The sequence below is a fragment of the Colius striatus genome, chromosome 1, assembly GCF_028858725.1.
Source record: "Colius striatus isolate bColStr4 chromosome 1, bColStr4.1.hap1, whole genome shotgun sequence".
NCBI classification, from domain to species: domain Eukaryota; kingdom Metazoa; phylum Chordata; class Aves; order Coliiformes; family Coliidae; genus Colius; species Colius striatus.
In genome coordinates this window covers 151504604-151522082 of record NC_084759.1, presented here as the reverse complement: position 1 = coordinate 151522082, position 17479 = coordinate 151504604, and the positions used below count along the sequence as shown (strand labels likewise).

General features: G+C 43.2%; 1 protein-coding gene across 2 annotated transcripts; it reads right to left on the bottom strand.

Moving 5' to 3' along the window:
- Nucleotides 1–1154: 1154 nt before the first annotated feature.
- On the bottom strand, nucleotides 1155–17026 carry HMGXB4 (HMG-box containing 4). Of its 2 annotated transcripts, XM_062011881.1 has the most exons (11): nucleotides 16835–16925; nucleotides 14638–14743; nucleotides 13929–14047; nucleotides 12536–12611; nucleotides 10440–11572; nucleotides 9203–9284; nucleotides 8575–8639; nucleotides 8198–8303; nucleotides 7043–7212; nucleotides 5692–5814; nucleotides 1155–3368 (listed from the first exon to the last, which is right to left on the bottom strand). In XM_062011881.1, the coding sequence occupies exons 2-11, from the start codon at nucleotides 14666–14668 to the stop codon at nucleotides 3324–3326; spliced, it is 1950 nt and encodes a 649-aa protein (XP_061867865.1). In that variant the 5' UTR covers nucleotides 14669–14743; nucleotides 16835–16925; the 3' UTR covers nucleotides 1155–3323. The 2 variants fall into 2 exon arrangements, with proteins under 2 accessions (XP_061867865.1, XP_061867875.1); XM_062011891.1 differs by lacking the exon at nucleotides 14638–14743 and having other exon boundaries at nucleotides 16835–17026.
- Nucleotides 17027–17479: the final 453 nt, after the last annotated feature.

Below are 17479 nucleotides of genomic sequence, written 5' to 3'. Positions count from 1 at the left end.
CCCCCGCTGTGACGCCAGCGGCCGCCGCCCGGGAGGGGCGCCCCGCCCGGCCCCGCCCGGCCCGGAACGGCCCCGCCGCCGGACCGCGGGAACCGGCACGCTCCCGCCACCCAGAGCCTCCACCGCCGTTCTTGCGACCGAGCTGCGCAAAGCCACGGCCCTAGAACACGGCAGCCTCTGGTGATGGGTTTTTAAGAGGCCCCGAGCCGTGCGCTGGAGCGTACTCGTACCAGGAGCACAATCCGTACCGGGGCTGTGAACCCGGCACCAAGGCCCTGGGTTCCCTAACAGCCTCCGGCCCGGAGCCACCGACTGCCCTGCTCAAGCCGAGACTGCCATGAACCAACACTCGGCCGCGAGGGATGGGGATGCATTAACAGCACAAATCGCCACCGAATCATAGAATGCTAGGGTTGGAAGGGACCTTTAGAGTTCATGTAGTCCAACCCCCCTGCAGAAGCAGGTTCACCTAGATCAGGTCGCACAAGAACATGTCCAGGCGGGTCTTGAAGACCTCCAAGGAAGGAGACTCCTCTGGGCAGCCTGTTCCACTGCTCTGTTAGCCTCACAGTGAAATAGTTTTTTCTTATGTTTAAGTGGAACTTTTTGTGTTTCAGCTTCAAAAAGTTCCACTTAAGAAAATGCTACCACACCTGAGACGTCTCCTGTAACACCGTCACTGCAAGCCCCACATCATGTGCTCACCTCAATGCCACAGAACAGAATTGGGGTGAGGCGGCAGGAGGCAACAATGCTCCGATGGCTCCTGTAGTGCTCGATGGCAGGTCTGCCTTCAGAAGGGCCCCCAGACAGACAGCTGCCCTTGAGTGACATTCAGGTGACCTGTACTGCTGCTAGAAAGAGTACTGCCTGCCTGCAAACTGAGGGAGCTGAACGAGTTCAGCCTTGGACATGGTTTTGCTGAGGAGCACTAAATACTAGTAAGAAGGACAGCTGCAGAAAACCCAGTGCATGCGAGAAATGAACGACAATACTCCAAATGTTAAAAAAAATATATTACAAGTACAGTACAAAAAAGTTTCTTTGTGTATTTGTTACCTAATCTGCAGCAGACTGCAAGGAAATAACAATATAAAAACTGCTAAGTCTTGCCACAGTTTTCCCCTCTATCACCAAATACCACAAGATACAGATTATACAAAGTGTACAAACTTTTAATAAAAATACAATACACTGTGTGTGTTTTTCACTCTTCAAGAGTTTTCCATTGTACAGATGAAAAGCTAAAGCTGATTCCCTTCTGTCCCTTAGAGAGTGGATCTTCCTCTTCAACACAGTGCTCTCGATCGGAGATGGAAAGAGACAGTTATTTCATGCCACTCGCAACAGCAAGTGCTTTACTACAGGCCAGGATCTGAAGCAGGATCAGACTGCCTCCCTTCCTTGGCCTTTCCCAGTTCCAGGCTCACTGGGACTAGTCACCAGTTAAAACAGGTATGCTCTGGTCAAAAGCTTGGGTTGAGAACTTGTACAGTGGTCTGAGAACTTTTCTGCCTCCTCCACTGATGGAGAAAACCTAACACCGCACTGAAAAGAGCTCAGTAAGAGATAGACAACCTTGTACAGGCACTGCTCAGGAATACGTGGTGAGGAGGAATGGGGACAAAACCCCTCTCACACACCTGAGGATTTGTAATCTGGGGCTCAGCCACCATGAAGGACAGATCACTTTCAACTGCCCTGAAAAAGTGAAGCCAGACTTCAGACTGGAAGTAAAAAAGTGCTCTTCTGTCATGTTAAAACTTTTATAAGGCTGCAAAGGCTACAGTAAAATTCTATTTCAGTTGCTCTACCTACCTGCACACTGTTTTCAGTGTTTCTACAAACACTGAAAAATCTTCCTGGTGCTTCTGCATACAACACTACTCCATGTACAGCCAGTTCCTATGGGATGTGGGGTGAGGTGGACTTGATTCTTATTTTCCCATACACTGTTGGTGGAGGGAGGGATTTTTGCTTTTAAATTATGTAAATATATATATATACACACACACGCAGAGAAATATACAGGATAAATTAAAATCTGTTACAGATATTGGTAAAAGTTAAATACATGATATGACCACCACATACACGTACGTACAGACACACACAAAAAAGCCTATACAGGAATCAAGTGCTCTCCTGCGGCTTCCCTTCCAGAGAAGCAGAAAACCAAACACCAAGTACGTGGCTGGAAGCAAGGTGAATCGGTCCAATCAAACCACACATGCCTCACTCAGCCTTAACTGCTTCAAACTGGTCATCAGTCACTGCCTCACTGCAGCACCATGGCTCTTCCAGTACTGCTGGTGAAAGGGATGAGCCATCTCAGAAATCAAAGTTATCTGTTCACAAAACAGGTGCAGGATGGGTGGAAGCAATCCGAAGTTTTTCCTATCTGCTTCCATGCTCCTCTCCATCAAAGCAGGCTGACCATGCCCTGGAAAAATCAGCAGGAGGTTCATTCTCTCAAGCCAATGCAGTTGGTCGACACATTGTGATAATGATGATTTGGGTGAAAGTCCACAAAAACTCATTAAATTTGTTGTCATCTTCCACTTTACTTCAAATGCCAGCTATCAGACCAGCCAGCTGATGCTGAAAACTTTCAGTTATTACTGACTGAAGAGGGGAGAGTTGGAAGAAGTGACCAAGAGGCAAAGATCTCTCTCTGTATCTTTCCAGCTTTCCCCTCAAGCAGCAGATTTTAAACTGAAAAACAGTTAGAAATAGGGCTGGCGAAGAGTTCAGTTCTATTCCTTGGTCCAAAAGACGTTATCATCTCTACCTGCCCATAGAATATCAGAATACTTTAGGTTGGAAGGGACATCAGGAGGTCATCTGGTCCATCCTCCTGCTTAAACGAAGTCCAACTAGAGCACACTGCTCATTCAGTTTTTGAACATCATCAAAGATGGAGAATAAATAACCTCTCGGGACTATCTGTTTCAATAACCACTCTCATGGTGGCATTTGATTCTTTATATCAAGAAATCCATTCTCTGGCTGCTTCCCCCACTTAAGGATCTGAATTTAAGGCAAGTATCTCAAAAAGCCTTCTGGCTTCTTCAAACAAAGTACTTTCAGATTGGAGGACATTTCACCCACTAACACAAAAGGGTTTTCTCAGCTTAACTTCACAACTTCTCACAAAATAGAGAATCCTATTAGTACAATCCAATAGTACAATCCTATGTATATACTATACAGATAAAAAACTTTAAAACCCTACACACGAAGCCCTTTGGGACTGCTGGTGTAGTGCATATGTACACAAGTCAGTTATGCAGAGGTTGAATTCATCCCAGGATCCTTTCCCATCAAAGTCCAGGCATGATGTAGGCAATGTTATCTAGTGTGTTTGACTGTGAAAAAAAATGAAATCTTCTTTTAGTGTCAGCTTATGACTCAAAATCCTTGAAAAAAAAATGACACAGATGAGGGTACCAAGCATGTTCGCTTGTCTTATAAGTGATGAGACAACAAAATCTGCCTAGTCTTGCTAGGCTTGTTTTCACATTTTTTGAAATGTAAGTTAGCTAAACATAAAGGCAGCCTCACTATCTGCAAGCACCTGGAAACTATGAAAATGCTTGAGGCTTCCCTCAAGTAACCTCCTTACAAACCCCACAGTCTGTCTCTGAATTTCAACAAGCCACATCAAGTATATCACATCAACCACAGGAAAGAGTAGTGATGAAGGACTTGAACATTGTGTGCACATCAGAAAGCAAGACCCCATAGATATATTATCTGTATGCTCTTCAAATACAGTATTACAGTAAGCTGGTGCCTGTGGCTGGGTGCCTGAAGGTGGCCTTAGGAATATCACCTTTTAGTTGGTGAAGGCAGAGGAGCTGGGTGGCATCACTTGTGGTTCTAGAGTTTAACAATGCCACCTACTGACTGAAAAAGATAAATTGTATTCTACATGCAATATGACCACTGACAATTGTATCCATGTCTTCAAGAACCACTGTCATTATGTATCTGACAGTAAAAATCAGAATAATTGATTTATCAAGTCTGAATACCAGTTTTCAGAAGGAAAGACTCAGTGCCTTAATCCGCCTAAAGCTTTGCTGCTCCTTGTAACAATGAGTTGATCAAGTTTCCAACATACACGCCATTAGTCATGTGGTGTCATTCCTCTGAATACACTTGGCAAGCAAGAAGGAAAAAAAGCATAGGATGTTTTTCTGTGGCTTAGGATGGAAACACCCTGCTGACTCAGCTTCTGTACAGATAGCCCATTTGTGGGAGCTCACCCCATAAGCTGTCAACTATGCTGTTGTTAATAGTCCATTCTGGGAATGAATCAATGTTTGGGCTGCCCTGTTGTAACATGCCAATTCAGAACTCAGTTTTGTTATTCTCTCTGCCAGATTTGGTTTTAATCTCTTAACTTTTGCAGACTACACATTTTCTTTCATTTTCTGCTTCTCGCCTTCATTGCTTTATTCGTCTCCTGTTGGAAGTACGAATCCCGATTCCTTTTACTCTGCTGCCATCTTAATCTATGTCCACATTATGCTATGTGAATGCCCCAAGCTGTTGCTAAATCAGGGCTCAATATTAAGTGTAAAGTAGAAAAGAACTCATAAGTGAGGCAGCTCCTTAAAACAGAGACTATTTTTATTTCCCTGAAGGTTACAGCCACATGTAAAAGGCCCTACTTCTTCATCCTCAGACCACAGTTATTTGTTATGCTACTAAAGGAAGAAAGGATGATTTGTTATGCTACTAAAGGATTATGTGCTGAAGAGCAGCTAGGAGGTGCTTTTTATTTTTATGGAAAATCAGGACTTCCAAAAGTGTGTTTACAGGCCCTTTTACTTGATTCAGAAGGATTGATTCATTCACTAAAACAGGACCTACACACACTGGAGCCAATATTACAAATACTAGGACAGTTGCTGCTAGGAGAAAAAGAGTTGCACAATATAATACAACAGTAAAATCTGAAAGAATTTCAAGAAATATTTCTCTAAAAACTGTATGTCCAAGACAATGTTCTCTTGCACTATGTTCTGGTTTTATCCAGGATAGAGTTAATTTTCCTCTTAGTAGGTACAGGGTTAGGTTTGGGGTTTGTGTGGGAAACAGTGTTGATAAGAGGAATGTTTTAGCTATTGCTGAGCAAGGCTTGCACAGCATCAAGGCTTTTTTTGCTTCTCACCCTGCTCTGCTAGGGAGGAAGCTGGGGAGGCACAAGAAGCTGGGAGGGAGCGTGGCCAGGACAGTTGACCCAAACGGGCCAAAGAGCTATTCCATACCATAGATCGTCACGCTCACTATATAATCTGGGGAGAGTTGGTGGATTGCTGCTCAGGCATTGGTCAGCAGGTGGCGAGCAATCGCTTTTGGCATCATTTGTTTTGGTGGCTTTGTTTTCATTGAGTTTTATTTCTCTCTCACTTTGTTATCTTTCATTACAATTACATTTTATTTCATTTTAGTTATTAAACTCTGCTTATCTCAACACAAGAGTTTTACTCTTTTTCCCCCCTCTAGATTCTCCATCCCACTGTCAGGGTGAGGCAGGCGGTGACTGTCTGCGTGTGGCTTTGTTGCTGGCTGGGGTTAAATCACAACATGCTGGAATTATAATCACATCACGAGACTGATTCTAGCTGGACTCTACTGAAATTAACAATGCTAGAATGGAAGTAACCACAAGGAACTCACCAAAATGTGCTTAGGGCAGCCATTCAACTCAGGTAGTTGTGTGGTCAGACATGTTAAAGGGCCTAAAGCACATAGGATTGAATCCAGAAGTACTGACAAACTTCCTGAAACAGCCACCATTCCCTGCAAGTGCAGAAAACAAAAATGCAGAGGGATGAGTAGTAGAATTTAAGGATCTTTCAAACCTGTATTGATTCTCATGCAGATACCGTATCTTTACTCCTGAGGTGTTCTAGTCCACTTTCATTAATTACACTGTAATAAAACTCTGCCATGCGCTTCACAGAAAGACTGCTGGCTCAAAGAACTTAAAAATTCAGTAGGCAACATAGTAGTGTAGATAAAAAGCAGTAGGGAACAACAGAAGAGGCCAGAAAGTTGTGAGTTGCATAAACCACTTAATTGCATAACTTTTGTAATGTAATTTCTTTGCCATTTGGTACCATCTGTTTTATTAACTACATGAGCCCTAATGACAACAGTTTTACTATTGAAAAGACAATAGCTGTTTTATTATTGAAGTCTAACAAAATGATAATTCTGTAAGAAATGCTTTAGTCATTGATATACCTTCAGGAAAGGGAATTTGTCTGCCTTTCTGTAAAAGGGGAGATTTTACTCTGGTTGTTCCTCTGAAGAATGACCTTAATTAGTTGTACCAGAAACAAAAAGCAAGAATGTTTGCTTCACTGCCGATAAAACAAGCAAGCACAGTGGGATGAGATGATCATGCTAGTCATAAAAATCAGTACTATCTGAGAGAAATGTGTGTTCTCTTTACAAGCTAGGCTGAGTTTTTGAAGTGTGTTTGTATGCATGCATGCATAGAATCCCCATAATCTAATAGTAATACAACATCTTCTATGTTACCAGGTAAGTTGAAACAATAGTTGCCCTTATCCAAGACACTGGCAATATGATACTGCCAGAAAACGACAGGATATGTACAAAACATCTTGGGAAAAGGTGATGCTTTTCTAAGAAAGCTTGAGATAGTAATAGAAACTGGACCAGAGGCTGGCAAAGACAGCAAGGAAGTACCAAATCCAAGGTAAACATATAGCAAAAAAAGACTGAAGAGTTTGCTAAATTAAGAACTGCCTTCAAAGACCCAGAGCTGCAAAGGACCTGTCTATCTTGGATGCCTACTCTTTACTAAGAATCAAGGCTTTTTATGTCACTAAAACCAAACAGCAATGCATCAAAGAAACACAACACATCATCTCTAATTTTCCTTCCTAACAGAAAAGCATTGGTTAAACTTGTGAGTGAAATAAAAAAACATCATAATTCCCCCAGTCTTGTGTGTAGATTAATGACTTCACTCTGACATGGCTGGTTATGGACTTACCTCTGTTTCCTGCAGCCTGTGTCCAATGAGGCTCAGAGATTCGCCCAGCAACTGTAAGTGTGCAGCTACATCAATAGGCTCTGTCTCAGGGACTTTGGCTGGTGAGGAAGGCACCACCACAGTGCTGGTGGGGGACTTCTTGTGAGGGGAAACTGCTCCTGTTGGGGAAGCTGAAAACACCCAAATGAAAGTTCCATATTGTCGTGGTTTTGCCCAGCCGGAGCAAAGGGGAAGACTCCTCCCCCTCCCCCTCTCGACGGAATGCGGAGGGGATAGGAGAGGGAGAAAAAAAAGTAAAAGAGCCAGCATAAGTTGAAATAAGAACAGTTTACTGGGGAAAACTGAAGAGTAACAACTATAAGAAAGACAAGGGGATATTACAAAGAAAACTGGTGAGTGATACAGTTGCTCACCACCGGGGACCTGACGTGAGCGACCGCTCTGGACCTGTGACCCAGAGTCCGTGCCCCCCGGAAGAGAGCTCCTTCCGGCCAGCCCCCACCTATACCCTGGGCATGACAGTTAGGGGTTAGGATCGTATCGAATACCTGCTGGCCAGCCTGGGTCAGCTGTTCAGGCTGTGCCCTTTCCTGGTTCCTCATGGGAATTAACTCTATCCTGGCTCAAACCAGGACACATATTGTCTTCTTTCATTATTTTACTTCCAAGCCTATTTACTTAGTAAACTTCAAACCTCAAAGGCATGGGATGCTTAAATGGTTCTGTGGAGCTTGCCCTGTGGTCTTTGGAGTAAAAACTTTCCTTCTAGATGTGCAAAGCATCTACATAGCTGAAGGTAACTTGGAAGATCTCATGAACAGCAATGCCGAGAAAAGAACAATCCTTTTTCCTCTAGCAGCAAACTAATCCCCATAGAACTTCTCTGCTGCCTCTTATTTACATTTTAATCCCTAAACTTCTAAAATCAATACCATTCTAAGAATTAGACATGGGAATCTTTTTGAAAAATGTTGACATCATTCTCTCACAGAAAAATTCTTTTTGAGGAGTATGATGATGTAAATGTCAAGCCTTGTAGGAAAGCAGTTAAGAGGTGTGAAGCAGGAAAGAACCTTTTTTCATTATTCCACAGGTAACACTATCTTCTCTGTCCAAGAAAAAAAAGGATCAAAGCAAATGAAGCCTGACAATTACCTTTTATTTTCGGTGCACCATCTGAAGATGATGCCTTTCTCTTCACAGTGGTGGCCTCTGCTTTATTCTGCTTGTGTTGCAGATACTGAGCTTTCTGTTTCCAGATCTGCAGTTACCATTGTATGAAAAGAGAGAATTAGGTAATTTGGTTACTTGATGCCAGGACCTGGAGGCTGAGTGATGTTACATAGCTAACTAGTGAAGTAACATCATGGGAAGAAAATGCATGTTTATCATGACAAGGGCAAGGTTTCCACATGTTCCGTCTTTATGTACTTTGGGAACACAGGTAGCATTTTTCAAGGTATGGTGGCAATGCTGCCAGACCTAAGCACCCAGTTTACAGAAATCGTTTCACAAAAACATCTTACACTCACCAGTTTATCCTTCTCAGGTAGCTGCTTCCACACTTCTGCCAGTTTTTTACTTAGCTCTCCAAAATCTTGCAGAAGGAAAGAAGAAAAACATTTGAAACAAATGAAATCATACAGTCACAGAGAGAACATTCTAAATTTATCGGCCCATGCGTACACCTTCAGGAAACAACCCATTCCACCACTGGAAGTCTCAACACTGACCTGAAAATGATTGCCAGGATGCATTCCCCTTACTGTTTAAAATGAAAAAAGCTGATACCAGAAACACAGTCACACATGTGTATACAGGAAAGTGATACAACGAAGGTAACTCTTTGAGTAAAGAAAGAGACAACAAGCAATTTTTTAATCCAGATTCACAGCTTGGTTAAAATGTGATGAAATCAAATAATGAAATCCACTCCTATCCCCTTAGCCACCTCTTAGTCAAAGACAACTGGCAGATTCTTTGCATTCTGCCAAAATTAAGAGGTTGGTAGGAAACAGAGACAATATGTTCTGATAATTAATCTGTGTGGTCTATAATGAAGGGGAGGGAAGGGGAGGGAAGGGGAGGGAGAGGAGAGGAGAGGAGAGGAGAGGAGAGGAGAGGAGAGGAGAGGAGAGGAAGGCTAGATTACTCTCTCACCTATTCCAGGGTGCTCAGACACAATCGTTGTTCGATATTCCTTACAGAACACTTGATAGGCAGACATGTTCTTCTTCTTTGGCTGGTCAGAAGAAGAAACAAAATATTTTTACTTGTGATGAGATCTATTTTAGTTTAACAATAACTTGTCATTTATTGAAGACTTAAATCAATATGTGGTGCTTAGATCAGGAACTTCAAAAAAGCAGTGTTTTACATGTTCTGGCTGAACTTGCATTTATGAAAGCAGAGGAACCAGCTAGAACCAGTTTCAGTAAAAGGCTTATCTTGCAACAACTCTATCAATGCATTTAATCCTTAAATTACAACAATCTGCTATTCTAAATCCAGGCTGAACATACAACTCTGTTAATATATCTCAGTTTTAAAACTTAAAATAATAAAAAAAGGATCTGTCATACTGTTCACAGTACTTATTATAGATCCAGTCCTCATCACCATGTTTTGTTCCATTCTTTGCACCCTTACAAAACACTTCAAACTGTTAAGAAAATAGACAGTGTAAATACACTGACAGCAGACGCAAATGCAGTTGCTGAGCTATCATCAAACCTATCAAACAGAACAGCATAACGGCTGAATGAATTTGGGCTATGTCTGCCCACTTCTGGATACATAGCAACTCTTGTCTATCTGAACATACAAAAACTGCTTTTCCCCATTTATATACTTACACAGCTAAGTTATATCACCTGTAAACTCATTCAAATGCTAGCTACCATTTCTCTTATGCATATTTTTATACACTAATCATGGAAAACTGAATTCATGAGTACAGAACAAGACTAGGAACATGGTAGTCTGTAAGAATTAAAATTTCATTTGAATACAGGAGCAAATGGGTAAGTATCTTAATTTTTTAGGTCAGAGCTTAACTCCTTTTAACTGTGATGGACTAGCTAGGACTGGTTACCTTAGAAAACACTGCAGTTGTGCTTGGTACACAACCGGTACAAAGCAGATTAAGTATAACCTTTTCATAAAACCTCTGTTGGCTAAAGACTGACTGTGCCACAAAACCAGAATGATATATATTATTTCTTGCCTCAAACAGAAATCTCACTGTTTGACCCATTTTTCCAAACATGTTTCAGTGCAACCATTGATCCTGGTATTAGTTATCCTTCTGTTTCAATTTAGCATGCCTTTGTACAGGAATGCCTAATTCACCACTACCCATCACCAAATTTTTATTTTCTCTCCAATTTTTCCTTACTTTTTCTCTTTCTCTTTCCTTTTCTCTTTCTCTTTCTCTTTCTTTTTCCTTCTCTCTTTCCTTTTCCTTTTCTCGTTCTTTTTCCTTTTCCTTCTCTCTTTCCTTTTCCTTTTCTCGTTCCTTTTCTTTTTCTCTTTCTTTTTCCTTTTCTCGTTCCTTTTCTTTTTCTCTTTCTTTTTCTTTTTCCTTTTCCCATTTCTCAGCTTTGTCCTTCTCCTTGTCTTCCTTTTTTCTCCTCTTCTCACCTTGACCCTCTGAGTGAAACACAGTGGGAGGAGGTGGAGAAAGAGCATAGGGGGTACTGGGAGGAGGTGGTGGTGACACTGTTACTTCTGCTACTGCCACCGGAGCGTGCCCAGAACTCTTTCTAGATTTAGAGTGCTTCTTCTCCCTGTGCTTCTCCTTGTCTTTCTTTTTCTTACTTTTTTTTGACTTCTTCTTCTTCTTGATTTCCCGGTAGGAGTCATCTATCACTAGCTCTCCTGCTTCCAACTCCCCACCAGAAGAGGAACCAGATTCTGGTTGTGCCTCCACACCTGAAATCTCATACTCACTCCCATGGCCCTCTGAAAAAAGGGAGGTATCAGCACCAAAACTCTCAGAAGGTGGATGTGAGTCCGGAGGTGGTTTGTGCTTCTTCCGGGATGACTTCAGGTAGCTCTGCAGTTCGTGGCCGAGCAATAATGAGCCTTGCTCATCTCGAGTTGATTTCTTCGAAGATTTCTTTGCAGCTGCTGGTGCTGAAGAATAGGAGAAAGAATCATCATCTGCTGCACTACTTTTCTCTTTTGGTGAAAGGATGAGCTTCATCTTTAAGCCATCAGGTTCACGAAGAGTAAGTGTCTCTGTGTTCACATAGAGAGGTTTCATTTTTTTGGATTTGTGGAAGCTGCCATCATCCACTGAGTGCTCCCCACTGCTCCCACTCAGCTTCTTCTTGTGGTGCTCCTTTTTGCTTTCAGAATGGCCAGAGGAAGAATGAGATGATTTTTCAGAAGTCTTCTTTGAAGACTTTGAACTTGTGGCCAAAGGTGAGTTGATAGTCTTCAGTAAATCCATGGTTGTGTCAGCAGACGATGGGCTGGAAACTGCTTTCTTCTTCTTCTTTGATGGTAGATCCAAAGGCGAAACACCTGAAAAAAGATCAAGAGAAATGTACATCAATCTGAGTCTCTTAAAAACAGCATTACGCTAGCCCAAAGGAGTGAAGAAGGAGATCCCACAAGACTATTATTAGAGCTAACAGATTTACCTCCTGGATTAAACACCTCTGAAGTTTGTAGCCAGCTCAGTATGACCTTACTGACATGATTCAGGAGCCGTAACTCCCAAGCTGGTCATATAATTTAAGGCAGGAAGACAGTGTAGGGAAGTTCTTGAAGTTTTGTCAAACTCTGTACTCTATTGTGAAATAACATATTTTGATGGAAATGTATCTTATTGATCCTGAAATAACATCTCAAGTGCAAAGTTTTTATGCCATTTTCAGCCAAGATGAGACCAATTAGTTGAAATTACAATTTTTTTTCATTCTGAAAACAGATTTTGACAAAATTTCAGCTTGGCTTTCTCTTTTCATTGGGCCAAAAAGAAATCCTAAACCTGTTAAGTTTTTATGAACAGAATTGTCATTTTCTGGCCAGTTTATTAATTGTGAGAATAATGTTTCTGTATTTAAACTGAACCCAAAAGCATTTTTCATCCTCATGCATTCTATTACTACAAATTCACAGACAGTACTAATATCTGCAAGTAAAAATACAGTTTGTAATGCAATAGGGGAAAAAAGAAGCACGAATACCAAAAGGGAAAGCGTGGGTTAGAAAACTACAACCGGTCAGTGAAAAGGAGGTTGAAGATTTTTTTAGCCCCAACAATGGCAGCTTGTTAAGCTAGGTTCTGAATATATCATTCCCCAACCTTCTGCTGCCTTGTGCAGATCAGTGTCAGGTTTCTGATTACTTGTCCTAAGACAGACTGAGGTACTCTCCTCCCATAAAGTGCTAACCACAAAGCTTGATGACATTGGTTTAACAGCATCCTTTCCTAAAAGTCATGAACTGTTAGCCCTTTCTCCTGCTTGATTACTATCTTACCTCTGTAGCAGAACTCATCAGAGGAGTGCTTTCTCTTCTTCTTGTGAGGTTCTGTTCCTGGAAAAAGGTCACTGTTCTAGAATAAGAAGACAAAGGTTATTGACAAACGAGAAGGAAATAATAGGAGAGTCACATGACTATTGTCTGAGGTAATACTTTGAAGGAGACATCAAGAATTATTTGTATTACTGTAACATCAAGGAACCCTAGCCACAAATCAGCATCATTATTCCAGGTGCTAAAACATATCCTGTCCCCAAGAGCCCACAGCATAGGTTGTAAAAGATGGACAGGCTGGAGAATACAAAAAAAGGTATTAAGACTGCTTTTAGCACATTGATCACCTAACTGGCATCAAACTTAGTGTAGGCATTGCAGCAAAACCGAACTCTAAGGAAACTGAAAGACAGATCTCTACAGGGAGCTCCCTGCAAGTGAGACAGGCAATTCATAAGAAAACTTGAAAAAGCACATTTGAAAGCATTAAAAAATAGGCAATGATAGCCATCACTTGGAGATTAGCTGATGAGTTGATAAAATACAGACATCTACTTCCTAATATAAGAAATAACTAAGCATGCATGGGCTGACAAGCCTTGAAAATGAAGGTGAGCAGTTCATGTTTAATATGCTGAAAAAGATAAAAGAAGTGAAAGGAGTTACAGAGAGGTGACACTTAAAAGGATGGGACAAAAAATTGCCTTTCATGTTATGTCACCCAATTATTATTTGTCTGTTGACCAATTTACAGTCTGAAATGAAGAATTCCATCTGCATGGCAAATGAAGACTTTCATTTTAAACTAGAACTTCTTTTCAAGGTTAAAAAAAAACTGTAAATGATCAGAAGACAGTCATCTTTGAGCTAGCTGCAGAAATTTTCAGCTCAAAGAGGAAAGTTTTGAAGAAACTTAAGCTGTCCCTATGTGATTTCACAGTTAAGTCCTCTAAGAGGTGAACAGGGTGAGTTCATACCTCTTGAGATCTATCATTTCAGGCTGTCTGTAGAATCAGGAAGGCAAAAGCGCATCAGTCAACATTATATTCATCTTTTGCTAGCTATCTATACAACTATACATTCAAATTTCTGTGTGTGTGTAAGAAGTTACTCTATGCCATGATATCTTATGACTTTCAAGGCTCTACATCAAGACTAGGACAGCACTGTACTATCCTATTTTCTGCGGCCAGAAAAATCAGAATCAGTTGTAACTGGGATTGATTCCCTTCTTCTTCCCAGGAAAGTTACAGAATACAGGATTAGCTGCTCTTGCTGTCTTCTACACGCACTTCTATAAAAAAAAAAAAAGAACAAGAAACCCAGCCATCCCATTCCACCACTATCTTTACACATATCCTTGCACGTTGAACCTTTTCTCTGAGGGCTTCCTGACCTGAGTTGCTATCTCATCTTCCTCTTGCAGCAGATCCTTGTAAAAGCGCTTTTTCTCTCGCTGTATCCTGCCCGCTGCCAGCCCCGTGTCATCAACACTTCGGTCACTCTCCAGGAACTCTTTTAAGATTCAGATGAAATGGGAAAAAGGAACAAATGAAATATCCCATTAAGGAATGACAGACATGTGGACTATGCACAAAATAAGGTAACTGCAGATGTTAGGACAGTGCTGCGCAAAACCCAGCAAGCACAGGGGCCTACAAGTACCAATCTGTACTCTGACCACAGGGATGGGGCTCAGTGCTCTAATGCTGTAACATCATCAAGATTTCATTCCTAACCCTTGTATATATTTCTTCCCTAAGGACAACTGGATCTAGAAGCATTACCATGAATAAGCATATCCTTATTCCTGGTCTCCCGTTCCATTGACCTGGCAGGGAGAAGAAAGGCTGCAGTGGCAGAGTTCCCAACCAAGGAGGTGTTTGCATTAGGAAATAACACCCATTTCCTTCAAGTTCTAATCCCAGTACTTCACACCTGGAAGTCAAGGGCTTGGGATCCTCCAGCAATTCGGCCAGGACAAATTTAAGGGCTCCACAGCATACTAGCTTCCTTTCCCACTCTGACTGTATGACCTGGCAAGGGCTGCAGAGGGTACCCTTTTGGTTTTGGCATCTCCCTCTGAGATTATGAAGCAGTCATACCTTCTTTCTTCTTGGAGTCATCATAAGCCATGGTGGTCCTTCAGGAGCCTGAGAATGTGTTGCCACGTCTGGGCTCTCTCCCCCGTTCCCATCTACAGGAAAAGGTCTGAGAAACAGAGAATGAAAACAATTCTCCCTTAAAGAATAACCATGATGTAAAATGGGAAACTTCCTCTGAACCAAGTGAAGATTCTCTGGAAGACAGTGGGAAAGGAAAGCAATCTACCTTCTCGTCAGTTCATGCCCTCTCTTTGGGCTTGACAGAATGTTTTTAAAAAATTAAATTGGAGGCTGCTCCTCTATTATTTTAAAGATATAAAATAGCACCTTCTCCTCATCACTCCCAAACCTCTGACGTATTTATTTACAAAAACAGAAAGAGGGTGAGAAGACAGCTGAGTTTGGTTTTCATGACACACAAAACTGCACCCAAACTTGTGTCAAAGCCATTTTTTTTTTTGTTCAGGAGCCACTGTAGCCAAGAGTGGGATGTTTAAAGAGAGTTTTCAAACCCTTGAATCTCAGATGAAATGAAGGAAAAGAAGTATCCAAGCAGAAACCATTGTACTACAAAAGAATCATTGAAATGTTTTTAACTTAAAAGTTGCATGTTTTACAGTGAAGGTGTGCATCCTTCTGACGTGTTTCCAAACACTACCACTGCAGCCATTCTGAATGCCAGCCCGGGATGGGGAAGGGAAGAAAGCACTCTTTTGCCCAGGCCTTCTACAGAACCAAAATCCCTTTTACCCTCCCCAGCTTTCAGGCCTTCTCTGAGTCATTCTGTTCAGTCATTCAGTTGGCATATAGCAGGACAGATGCCCTTATGGAATAGCTGCATTCTGATTCTCTCAAGAGTAAACAGCTTTTGTTCTTCCGTCAGCAACCAGCTTAGCATGAAAAGATCGACTTTCTGCTCATAAGCAATTAAACCACTTGCACCTAAGTGATTTTGCGGGTATATGCACACATGTGTGTAAGCATTCAGCCACAAAGAGCATGAAGCTTTTTCACTCTAGCTATCATGGTAATCTTGCCACACTGGAGTTACATTTGAGCACCTTGAGAACAGGGACTTGTGCTTGTACATCCCTGCACATACCTCAGTTTCATAAATAATTGTCTGAGACTGAGAACATACAATATGTTCACCCTACAGCGGTTACTTAAACAACAAAGTCCCAACTAAATGAAGCTTGCAAGTACACAGGAAATGCTCTTGTTTAAATTAATAGGAAGACGTGTTATTTCTACAGCTTTTGGGAAACCATTTGCCACAAAATGTTTTAAGTCGGTATTCTGACCACTACACGTTGGTAGCAAGCACAGCAATTTGCAGGCAGAATTGATGTATATGCACTAGAGCACTGCACTTTGCAATAAAAAAGTGCACCATGCCAGCTGTGGGCTCAAAGTCTTGAATCATATCTTGTCAACACTTCATGATGTTCAGCTGTAATAGAGACTTCAGTGGGAACACATATGATGCTAAAAGCATTGTGTTCAAGAGTATAAGGGCCTAACCTAGGTACTGCTCAGCAAAAACAAAGCTGAAGACACGTTATTCATGAATGAGTGACTTGGAAAAGCTAAGATCTGTTTATCGCTTCATGCATACCATCTACTCCCTTTTAAAATCTTGGCTGCTTGGCAGGTATAATGCGTGGTAAATAACGCCCAAAGAGGGTTATGATCTAAACCTCTGATCCTGGAAATACAAACACATCCTTAACTAGTTTTACCCTACAAGTCCTAGTTAGGTTCCCTTGCTTCTAATTCTTCAGTTTGAGCAGTAACCACACGGGTTCAGAGAAGCAGCTCTCCCGTCACGTCTCCCGCTCGTTATCGCGCACGCTTGCAGGACTAAGACTAAGCGTTGCTCTTTAGCAGCCCGCCGGGCTCTCCACTTCGGCTGCCCAAGGGAGGCTGCACACCCCACCGGCGACGGACCGCTGTGGGTAGAAGTGGAGGGGCGGCAGCGGCTACGGCCGGGCTCCCTCGCGCCGTTTCCCGCCGAAGCGCGGCGGCGGAGGCGAACCTCAGCTGCGGGCCGCCTGCAGACACGGGGCCCGGGCACCCCGCGGCGCATGCGCGCCCGCACCCTCAGCGCCCGGACCCCGCCACCGCTCGCACCCCTCCCGCCGCCTCCGTTTGAAGGGAGCTCGGCCGGCCCGCGCCTGCACGCGCGCCCTCTCACCCGCGCGGGCTCCGGCCTCACTCCAGCCCGCGACTCCGCCCCCGCAGGAGGCCCGAGCGTGCCCCGGAGGCGGGGCCGCCCCGCAGCCACAACGCCGGCCGGGCCGGCCGGTGCCGAGCGGTAGGGTGGGGAAACGCCGCGGGCGTCTCACTCGGCACTGCCGCTTCCCGCCGCGCCGCCGCCCGCGGCCGCCATCTTGGAGAGGGAGACAAGGGACACCCGCCCGACGTCGGGCCCAGGGGCAGCCAGACGAGCGTCGAGCGCCTCCAACGTGGCATCCGCGGGGCGGGGGAGAAGGCGGCGTGCGAGATTGCCGAGCGCGTCGATGAGGGAGCCGTGAAGGGAGCGCGTCGCGTTGGGCTGCCGGCATCCTCTCGGAGACTTGTCAGTTACAGACCCCCATCCCTGTCCTTACTTGCTGTTTTATACAAGCATGATTTGGACTTCGGGTTGAATGATAATTGCAAGCAAAGGGTTAAAAGTGGCGGTACCTGTTTATCTGTTGGGCAGAAGATGCCTGGGAGACAGACCCCTTTGACACTGGCTGAGGGACGGAGGGAGCCTGACGACAGAAGACTATTTGGTTTTAAAGTGTGGGGCTGAGCAGAAAAACAGCTTCAGAACAGTTTTGGCAAGGCTCCAGAG